The 11,640-nt window shown below is 49.0% G+C and overlaps 1 protein-coding gene across 1 annotated transcript in view; it reads right to left on the bottom strand.

Annotated features, from left to right (window-relative positions):
• Positions 1–11,640, bottom strand: part of nrxn3a (neurexin 3a) — a 1,276,003-nt gene that overhangs the window by 762,694 nt on the left and 501,669 nt on the right. Inside the window, exon 8 of the mRNA XM_078406911.1 lies at positions 4,320–4,758. Coding sequence (XP_078263037.1) covers positions 4,320–4,758 — 439 coding nt within the window. The remainder of the gene's footprint in view (positions 1–4,319; positions 4,759–11,640) is intronic.

The raw sequence follows: 11,640 nt of genomic DNA, 5'->3' as shown, positions 1-11,640 counted from the left end.
AGCTTAAGGATAAGGGGGAAGTCTTTTAGGACCGAGATGAGAAAACATTTCTTCACACAGAGAGTGGTGAGTCTGTGGAATTCTCTGCCACAGAAGGTAGTTGAGGCCAGTTCATTGGCTATATTTAAGAGGGAGTTAGATGTGGCCCTTGTGGCTAAAGGGATCAGGGGGTATGGAGAGAAGGCAGGTACAGGTTACTGAGCTGGATGATCAGCCATGATCATATTGAATGGCGGTGCGTACAGGCTCGAAGGGCCGAATGGCCTACTCCTGCACCTATGTTTCTATGTTTCTATGTTTCTATGTAAGTGTGGTTACATTTTCAGCTGTGTTGCTAGCTGACAGAACTCATACTTCAGGTTAAAATGCGAACAAAAGATACCAGATTATGGGTGGACCTTTGAGCAATAACAATGCCTTCAGGTAAGTGTGTTTTAATTAGAAGCCCACATTTTGTTCGTGACAGGGAGATTGATTGTTTTTAACTTCAGGGCAGCACGGTGGCGCAGCGGGTAGAGCTGCTGCCCCACAGCGCCCGAGGCCCAGGTTCAATCCTGACCTCGGATGCTGGCTGTACGGAATTTGTACCTTCTCCCCGTGACATTGTGGGTTTCTCCCAGGTGCTCCAGGTTTCTCCCACGTTCCAAAGACCTGCGGGTTTGTTTGTAGGTTAACCGGCTTCTGTAAATTGCCCCGAGTGTGTGAGGAATGGATGTGAAGATAAAATAACATGGAACTAGTATGGGTGGGTGTACGGAACAAGCTGCCAGAGAAGGTAGTGGAAGCGGGTTTAGAGGGATACTAGACCAAGAGGACCCGTTGGGCCCAAACCTCTCCTGCATTGGTGCAGCACTCTCTACCCCCGCCCCCACTCCCCCCTCCCCTCCCCCTCCCCTCCTCCGCTCTATCCTACCCTCTCCCCTCCTCCCCCTCCTTCCCCTCCCCATCCCTCCTCCCCCTCCCCATCCCCCTCCCTCCTCCCCCCTCCAACTCACCTCCCCCCCTCCACCATCCTCTCCTCCCCTCCCCCCCCTCCCCCCTCTCTCATCCCCTCCCCCCTCCCTCCACCTCACTCCTCCTCCTCCCTCCCTCCTCCCTCCTCCCCTCCCCCTCCTGCCCCTCCCCTCCCTCCCCTCCCCTCCATCCTATCCCTTCTCCCCCTCTCCCTCCTCCCCTCCTTCCCCTCCCCATCCCCCCTCCCCCTCCCTTCTCCCTCCTCCCACTCCCCATCCCCTCCCTCCTCCCCCCCCTCCAACTCACTCCCCCTCCACCATCCTCTCCTCCACTCCCCTCCTCCCCCTCCCCTCCTCCCCCTCCCCCCTCTCTTCCCCCCTCCCGCCACCTCACTCCCCTCCCCCTCCCTCCTCCCTCCCTCCCACCTGCCCCTCCCTCCCTCCCCCTCCCCTCCATCCTACCCATTCCCCTCCTCCCCTCCTTCCCCTCCCCATCCCCCCTCCCCCTCCCTCTCCCTCCTCCCCCTCCCCATCCCCCTCCCTCCTCCCCCCCTCCAACTCACTCCCCCTCCACTATCCTCTCCTCCCCTCCCCTCCTCCCCCTCCCCCCCTCCTCCCCCTCCCCCCCCTCTCTCCTCCCCTCCCCCCTCCCTCCACCTCACTCCCCCTCCCCCTCCCTCCTCCCCTCCTGCCCCTCCCTCCCTCCCCCCTCTCCTCCATCCTATCCCTTCCCTCCTCCCCTCTCCCTCCTTCCCTCCCCATTCCTCCCTCCCTTCTCCACTCTCCCTTCCCCTTCCCCCTCCTCCCTCACTCCTCCCCTCCTCTCCCTCCCTCCTCCCCTCCCCACCCTCCCTCCACCTCACTGCCTCTCCACCCTCCCCCCCACCATCCCCTCAACCCCCCTTCATTCTCCTTCCCCCCCTTCCCTCCCTCCCTCCCTCCCTCCCTCCCTCCCTAGGAGATAGATTTAAACTTTAAAATGTGAATAACTAAAATATAACACCGATTTCAATGAAACTTCTTCCATTAGCACCAAAGGGACGACGGTGAGTAAGGTGGGCCTAAAATTGTCGCGCAATCGTGTACCGTTTTTGGCTGTAGTTCAGGAACAAACAAATAAACAAACGAGAGTTTTAGTATATAGACTAGAAAAGAGGGCCCGTTGGGCCCGTCCCCACACCCCCCATTCTCTCCTCCCCCAGCCCCACTCTTACTCTCCAAGTGTGCCCGTTGGGCCCGGAAAAGAGGGCCCGTTGGGCCCGTCCCCACACCCCCCATTCTCTCCTCCCCCAGCCCCACTCTTACTCTCCAAGTGTGCCCGTTGGGGAGGGCCCGTTGGGCCCGTCCCCACACCCCCCATTCTCTCCTCCCCCAGCCCCACTCTTACTCTGTCCTCCTGATCTGTGTATGTCAAGTGACCACTATAGCCTTCTTTTTTTTTTTTTTTTCCTAATCAGATGTTTTGGGTTTTTTTCCTAATCAGATGTGCAGTACTTTGGTCAACGTGGGTTGTTTTTAAATGTGCTATACAAATAAAAGTGACTTGACTTGACTTGACTTGACTTGCAATAACAAAAAAGACTTCTTGGAAGCTTTTCGAAACAATGTAGCCGCCGTCACAAGCTGAAAACTAAATCCTTGCTGAAAACTAAATCCTTTTCTGGAAACTTTTGGAAACAAATGTAGCCCCTTGAAGAAAAGGGTTAGAAATGAAAAATTTAAACTTTAATATCTCTCTAGCTTTAAAAAGGTAGCTTCAATTTGAACGAAAGTACTTACAATAGTTGCCCAGGTTAATGGTGAATACGGCGGTACAAAAATCGTAGCGCTTTGGTGTACCGTCTAGGAGGAGTAGGGTTTGTAAGTAATCTTCCGTACATACACATATACATACATACATACGGAATGTTGGACCGCAGAGTTTTAGTATTATACTAGAAAAGAGGGCCCGTTGGGCCCGTCCCCACACCCCCCATTTTCTCCTCCCCCAGCCCCACTCTTACTCTCCAAGTGTGCCCGTTGGGGAGGGCCCGTTGGGCCCGTCCCCACACCCCCCATTCTCTCCTCCCCAGCCCCACTCTTACTCTGTCCTCCTGATCTGTGTATGTCAAGTGACCACTATAGCCTTCTTTTTTTTTTTTTTTTCCTAATCAGATGTTTTGGGTTTTTTTCCTAATCAGATGTGCAGTACTTTGGTCAACGTGGGTTGTTTTTAAATGTGCTATACAAATAAAAGTGACTTGACTTGACTTGACTTGACTTGCAATAACAAAAAAGACTTCTTGGAAGCTTTTCGAAACAATGTAGCCGCCGTCACAAGCTGAAAACTAAATCCTTGCTGAAAACTAAATCCTTTTCTGTAAACTTTTGGAAACAAATGTAGCCCCTTGAAGAAAAGGGTTAGAAATGAAAATTTAAACTTTAATATCTCTCTAGCTTTAAAAAGGTAGCTTCAATTTGAACGAAAGTACTTACAATAGTTGCCCAGGTTAATGGTGAATACGGCGGTACAAAAATCGTAGCGCTTTGGTGTACCGTCTAGGAGGAGTAGGGTTTGTAAGTAATCTTCCGTACATACACATATACATACATACATACGGAATGTTGGACCGCAGAGTTTTAGTATTATATAGATAGATAGAGATGGACAAACGCAGGCGGGTGGGACGAGTGTAGCTGGGACATGTTGGCCGGTGTGGGCAAGTTGGACCAAAGGGCCTGTTTCCACACTGTATCACCCTATGACTCTGTGACTAGTGTGAATGGGTGGTCGATGGTTGGCATAAACTCATTGGAACTTATTGTCTTGCCAAAAATCTGGATCAGGTTGGAAATTATCCTATTCAGTGCTGGCAACGAAAAGCGACTTTGACATCATTCAATAATGCAAGGATAAACCTAAATCCTATTCCAACAGTAAGCCAGCAAGCTGTGTACTTATCAGCGTACATTCATTATTAATCCTCTGACAAAGCTGGCTATGCACACAACTGCTTTTGTCTGACTCTTTGGATGGAATTGGGATTTCTGATTTTTTGATTTTGATCGGGTAGCAGGGTGGAGCAGCGGTAGAGTTGCTGCCTTACTGCGCCAGAGACTCGGGTTCCATCCTGACCACGGGCGCTGTCTGTACGGAGTTTGTACGTTCTCCCCGTGGCCTGCGTGATCTAAGGTTTCCTCCCACAACTCCAAAGACGTACAGGTTTGTAGGCTAATGGGCTTGGTGTAAATTGTCCCTGTGTGCGTGTGAAGGATAGTGTTAGTGTGCGGGGATGGCTGGTCGGTGCGGACACGAAGGGGCCTGTTTCCACGCTGTATGTCGACACTAAATCTGAATCGGCACCGCCATTTTGATGTCTCGCTCACCTGATCGACCATCTCGCTGGATGTCCACGTGGTACCATTCTCCGTCGTTCACCTTCCTGGTGGTGGACCTGATCTTTATCGCTCCCGATCCCATGTCCAGGAGCAGGAACAGGTTGCCGTCCAGGAGCTCCACAGCGAAGAAGTCCACTTTGGTTTTCTTTGGGTTCCTGATGTCCTTCCTCTCCTGAGGCCTCCCGTGGGTGAACAGAATCAGGCCGTTGGGCTCAGAGGTGCGGAAGTCGAAGGAGATGGAGCCCATCTTCTTGGTGTTCCACTTCGGCAGGCTGATGTGGGCCTCTGGGGTCTCGAACGATATGGGGTCGAGGGTGGCCACGTTCTCGCACTTGAACACGACATCACCGTGAATCTTCATTTTGGGGTCCTTAATCCTGGCCAGACGCGACAGCTCAAGTCGGATATCATTGTTTTTGTACACGACCTAACGATCACAAACATAACACGACACAAAGTCAAAAACCAGAAACAGGTTCAGGTGCACATATTAGAAACATGGAAAATAGGTGCAAGAGGAGGCCATTCGGCCCTTCGAGCCAGCGCCGCCATTCAATGCGATCATGGCTGATCATCGAAAATCATAGAAGCATAGAAGCATAGTAAATAGGTGCAGGAGGAGGCCATTCGGCCCGTCGAGCCAGCACCGCCATTCAATGCGATCATGGCTGATCATCGAAAATCATAGAAGCATAGAAGCATAGAAAATAGGTGCAAGAGGAGGCCATTCGGCCCTTAGAGCTAGCACCACAATTCAATAGACAATAGGTGCAGGAGGAGGCCATTCAGCCCTTTGAGCCAGCACCGCCATTCAATGTGATCATGGTTGATCATTCTCAATCAGTACCCCGTTCCTGCCTTCTCCCCATACCCCTTAGCCCATAGCCATGATCATGGCCAATCATCGAAAATCATAGAAGCATAGAAGCATAGTAAATAGGTGCAGGAGGAGGCCATTCGGCCCTTCGAGCCAGCACCACCATTCAATACGATCATGGCTGATCATCGAAAATCAGTACCCTATTCCTGCTTTTTCCCCATACCCCTTGATTCCGTTAGCCCGAACAGCTAAATCTAACTCTCTCTTGAAAACATCCAGTGAATTGGCCTCCATTGCCTTCTGTGGCGGAGAATTCCACAAATTCACAAAACTCTCTGGTTGAAAAAGTTTTTCCTCACCTCAGTCCTAAATGGCCTCCCCCTTATTTGTAAACTGTGACCCCCGGTTCAGGACTCCCCCAAACATAGGGAATATTTTTCCTGCATCTAGCCTGTCCAATCCCTTAAGAATTTTATATGTTTCTACAAGATCCCCTCTCATCCTTCTAAATTCCGGTGAATACAAGCCCAGTCAACCCATTAGTTCAGTTCAGTTTAGTTTAGTTTAGGTTATTGTCACATGTACCGAGGTTCAGTGAAAAGCTGGCTTTACCTCACACTAAACATTATACTCTTATCATATATCTGTACGTATTTTGCGCAGTTTAGTTTAGTTTAGCTTAGAGATGCGGCACGGAAACAGGCCCTTCGGCCCACCGGGTCCGCGCCGACCAGCGATCCCCGCATATTAACACTGTCCTACTATAACACTAGTGGCATTTTTTTTTTTACATTTAGCATGCCAATTAACTTACTAACCTGTACGTCTTTGGAGTGTGGGAGGAAACCGAAGATCTCGGAGAAAACCCACGCAGGTCAAGGGGAGAACGTACAAACTCCATACAGACGGCGCCCGTAGTAGGGATCGAACCCGGGTCTCCGGCGCTGCATTCGCTGTAAGGCAGCAACTCTACCGCCGCGCCACCGTGACCGCCCTTACAGTTCTACTTGCAGCTGAAACATTTCTGGCAGAGTACGTTCAAGGCTAAATCTATCATCTCCTCTTGGCATCACCTCAGTCAGGGACCATGGAACTAATCTCAGCCACATGGTTATAGAGCACAGAGTCATACAGCACGGAAACAGGCCTTTCGGACCAATTTTCCCATGTTGACCAAGGTGCCTCAATCTTCACTAGTCAACTGCCAGGAGGCACGGTGGCGCAGTGGTAGAGTTGCTGCCTTACCACGCCAGGGACCCAGGTTCGATCCCGACCACGGTTGCTGTCTGAACGGAGTTTGTACGTTCTCCCCCTGACCGCATGGGTTTTCTCCAAGTGCTCCGGTTTCTTCCCACACTCCAAAGACAGTAAAGCCCAATCAAAGAAAGTCCAAGGGTCTCGAATGAGATAGATCCATCTCATGTATCTATCCACTGTAAATGGCTCGATTGTAATCGTGCATTGTCTTTCCGCTGACTGGATAGCGGGCAACAAAAGCTTTTCACTGTACCTCGGTACACGTGACAATAAGCTGAACTAACTGAACCGAGTTTTTGTTGCGTGCTAACCAGCCAGCGGAAAGACAATACATGATTACAATCGAGCCATTCGCAGTGTACAGAGACATGATAAGGGAACAATGTTTAGTGCAAGGTAAAGTAGGTAAAGTCCCATCAAGGGACACCGAGGGTTTCCGATGAGGTGGATAGTAGTTCAGCACTGCTCTCTAGTTTTTAGGTAGGATGGTTCAGTTGCCTGATAACAGCTGGGAAGAAACTGTCCGTGAATCTGGAGGTGTGCGTTTTCAAACTTGTCCTTTTATTATTTGTGCAGACCAATGTGTAGGAGGCAAATGATGGCTTTCACAAGAAGGTGACTTCTACACAAGTCCTGAGGTACCATCTACCTCATTGGAGACCCTCGGACTATCTTCAGTCAGACTTGACTGGACTTTACCTTGCACTGAACGTTATTCCCTTGATCATGTAACTGTACACGGTGGACGGCTCGATTGTAATCATGTATGGTTTTTCCGCTGACTGGAAAGCACGCAGCAAAAGCTTTTCACTGTACCTCAGTACACGTGACAATAAACGTAGTGAATACACTAAAAAACGTGTTTTTAAAAATTATGATGAAAATACACCGATGAGCCAAAACATTATGACCACCTGCCTAATGTGCTGTTGGTCCTCCGTGTGCAGCCCCATACGCAGCAGGGTGCGATGCACTGTGTATTGTGACACATTCCTACCCTGACCAACATTAAGGTTTTCTGTGACTTGTGCCACATTCGACCTTCTGTTGGTTCGGACCAGACGGGATAGCCTTTGTTGCCCTCGTGCATCGATGAGCCTCGGGCGCCCAACACCCTGTCTGTCGCCGGTTTGTGGTTTGTCCCTCCTCGGACCACTGTCGGTTGGTACTCACCACTGCTGACCGGGAGCACCCCACAAGCCTTGCCGTTTCAGAGATGCTCTGACCCAGTCGTCTGGCCATAACAATTTGGCCCCTTGTCAAAGTCGCTCGGGTCTTTACTCCTGCCCATTTCTCCTGCATCCAACACGTCAACTTCAAGAACTGACTGTTCACTTGCTGCCTAATATATCCCACCCCTTGACAGGTGCCATTGTAACAAGATAATCAATGTCATTCACTTCACCTGTCAGTCAGTGATCATAAAGTTTTGGCTCATCGGTGTAAATAGATAGTGTCAGCAGAATTAACCTGCAGTCAAATGCTGATAGACAACTGAGGTGAGGGGAGTACGATTTGCAAGAAATAAAAAAGGTTCCCTTCACCTCACCATTGGACCATGCAGACATTTGCAGGTTGATTCACTTCATTATTTGTACGAAAACATCTAAACGACTAAGCATTTGGCAATGCACAAACTAATCCCACCAGAAGGAAATTCGCTTCGCCAAGTTGGCTTCTGCTGCTGTGGAAAGTTAGTCTGGTTTACACCCACCCACCTGTTCCTCTTACATTTTTCTCCTCCAGTACCCTTCCAATTCCTGCTTGGGAAGGAACCGCAGATGTTGGTTTACACTGAAGATAAGACACAAAATGGCTTGGGTAGCTCAGCGGGTCAGGCAGCATCTCTGGAGAAAAAAAAGTTGGGTGACGTTTCGGGTCGGAGCCTTCGTCAGTAGATGCTGCCTGCCCCGCTGAGTTACGCCAGCATTTCGTGTCTTCTCTCTTCCAAGTCCTCACTGAAACATATTCACAACGTTATTGAAGAGTTTACCACGAATAGACAATAGACAATAGACAATAGGTGCAGGAGTAGGCCATTCGGCCCTTCGAGTCAACACCACCATTCAAAGTGATAATGGTTGATCATTCACAATCAGTACCCCGTTCCTGCTTTCTCCCCATACCCCCTGACTCCGCTATCCTTAAGAGCTCTATCTAGCTCTCTCTTGAAAGCATTCAGAGAATTGGCCTCCACTGCATTCTGAGGCAGAGAATTCCACAGATTCACAACTCTCTGACTGAAAAGGTTTTTCCTCATCTCCGTTCTAAATGGCCAACCCCTTATTCTTAAACTGTGGCCCCTGGTTCTGGACTCCCCATGTTTCCTGCCTCTAACTTGTCCAACCCCTTAATAATCTTATATGTTTCACTAAGATCCACTCTCATCCTTCTAAATTCCAGTGTATACAAGCCTAGTTGCTCCAGTCTTTCAACATACAACAGTCCCGTCATTCCGGGAATTAACCAAGTAAACCTACGCTTCACGCCCTCAATAGCAAGAATATCCTTCCTCAAATTTGGAGACCAAAACTGCACACAGTACTCCAGGTGAGGTCTCACTAGGGCCCTGTACAACTGCAGAAGGATCTCTATGCTCCTAGACTCAACTCCTCTTGTTATGAAGGCCAACATTCCAAAGGCATTCTTCACTGCCTGCTGTACCTGCATGCTTCCTTTCAGTGACTGATGCACTAGGACACCCAAATCTCGTTTTACGGCCCCTTTTCATAACTTGACACCATTCAGATAATAATTTGCCTTCTTATTCTTACCACCAAAGTAGATAACCTCACACTTATCCACATTAAACTGCATCTGCCATGCATCCGCCCACTCACACAACCTGTCCAAGTCACCCTGCAACCTCATAGCATCTTCCTCACAGTTCACACTGCCACCCAGCTTTGTATCATCTGCAAATTTGCTAATGGTACTTTTAATCCCTTCATCCAAGTCATTAATGTATATTGTAAACAGCTGCGGTCCCAGCACCGAGCCTTGCGGTACCCCACTAGTCACTGCCTGCCATTCTGAAAGAGACCAATTTATCCCCACGCTTTGCTTTCTGTCTGCCAACCAATTTTCTATCCATGTCAGTACCCTACCCCCAATACCATGTGCACTAATTTTGCCCACTAATCTCCTATGTGGGACCTTGTCGAAGGCTTTCTGAAAGTCAAGGTACACCACATCCACCGGCTCTCCCTGTCCATTTTCCTAGTTACATATCCTCAGAAAATTCCAGAAGATAAGTTAAGCATGCTTAATGAATATGTGCAAACAGAGCTTTGTTTCAGATCGGTCACGGTGGCGCAGCGGTAGAGTTTCTGCCTTACAGCGAATGCAGCATCGGAGACCCGGGTTCGATCCCGACTATGGGTGCTGTCTGTACGGAGTTTGTACGTTCTCCCCGTGACCTGCCTGGGTTTTCTCCGAGATCTTCGGTTTCCTCCCACACTCCAAAGACGTGCAGGTTTGCAGGTTAAATGGCTTTGGTAAATGTAAAAATTGTTCCTAGTGTTATACTAGGATAGTGTTAATGTGCGGAGATCGCTGGTCGGTGCGGACCCGGTGGGCCGAAAGGGCCTGTTTCCGCGCTGCATCTCTAAACTAAACTAAACTAAAAGTGGGACTACGCAAATGGACTTCGCACAGCTGAGAAGGTTGTTGGCTGTAACCTTCCCCCCCCCCATCGACGAATTGTAAATTGCAAGGGCCAGGAAGCGAGCGGGCAAGATCATCTCTGACCCCTCTCACCCTGGCCACAAACTCTTTGAAGCACTTCCCTCTGGAAGGCGACTCCGGACTGTCAAAGCAGCCACAGCCAGACATAAAAACAGCTTTATTCCACGAGTGGTAGTTCTACTCAACAACCAAAGTCTGTAGTCACTTATTCGCTCTGGTTTATTTTCACCCACATGTTTAGACCGTAATGGTGGATCCTTATTGTTTTGATGTGGTTATGCTTTATCCTTAATTGTTAACTGTATGTTTGTGTTGTCATTTGTGAGCGGAGCACCAAGGCACATTCCTTGTATGTGCACATACTTGGCCAATAAACTTATTCATTCATTCATTCATTCATTCATTCATTCATTCATTCATTCAATACTACTTTCAAATTCCTCTATTTTCTCTTGAATTGTATTTAAATGGCCTCCTCCTGCACCTATTTTCTATGTCTATGTCTATGTCTATGTCTAAGTGGACAGACTGCAAAAAGTCCACACTTCCCTTTGAACAGCAGATATCACTAAGGTTTTTGACCAGATAATAATAAGTTTCAACGGAGCCAAAAAAGAGAAACTATGAGTCGAGGAGCAAAGAGGTCCTTCTGCAGTTGTACAGGGCCCTAGTGAGACCGCACCTGGAGTACTGTGTGCAGTTTTGGTCCAAATTTGAGGAAGGATATTCTTGCTATTGAGGGCGTGCAGCGTAGGTTTACTAGGTTAATTCCCGGAATGGCGGGACTGTCATATGTTGAAAGACTGGAGCGACTAGGCTTGTATATACTGGAATTTAGGATGAGAGGGGATCTTATCGAAACGTATAAGATTATTAAGGGGTTGGACACGTTAGAGGCAGGAAACATGTTCCTAATGTTGGGGGAGTCCAGAACAAGGGGCCACAGTTTAAGAATAAGAGGTAGGCCATTTAGAACTGAGATGAGGAAAAACTTTTTCAGTCAGAGAGTTGTGAATCTGTGGAATTCTCTGCCTCAGAAGGCAGTGGAGGCCAATTCTCTGGATGCATTCAAGAGAGAGCTAGATAGAGCTCTTAAGGATAGCGGAGTCAGGGGGTATGGGGAGAAGGCAGGAACGGGGTACTGATTGAGAATGATCAGCCATGATCACATTGAATGGCGGTGCTGGCCGTGTACCTGTCGATGTAGCTCTCCACACAGCTTGCACCAGGAAGTTGGAATGGAATGCTCAGACATTGATGGAAGCACTTTAAGTTGACAAGTTTTTGGAGCAGAATTAGGCCATTCGGCCCATCGAGTCTACTCCGCTGCTCAATCACGGCTGATCTATCTCTCCCTCTTAACCCCATTCTCCTGCCTTCTCCCCATAACCCCTGACACCCTTCTTCTCGACCCGAACTGTCACCGATTCCTTTTCTCCAGAGATGCTGTATCATTTCGCCAGAATAGACACAAAAATGGCAGACACAAAGTGCAGGAGCAACTCAGCGTGTCAGGCAGCATCTCTGGTAAAAGGGAACAGGTGA

The sequence above is a fragment of the Rhinoraja longicauda genome, chromosome 10 (genome assembly GCF_053455715.1).
Source record: "Rhinoraja longicauda isolate Sanriku21f chromosome 10, sRhiLon1.1, whole genome shotgun sequence".
Classification (NCBI taxonomy): Eukaryota; Metazoa; Chordata; class Chondrichthyes; order Rajiformes; family Arhynchobatidae; genus Rhinoraja; species Rhinoraja longicauda.
Note: the sequence above shows the minus strand (reverse complement) of the source record. Positions and strands in the feature narration are given on the sequence as shown.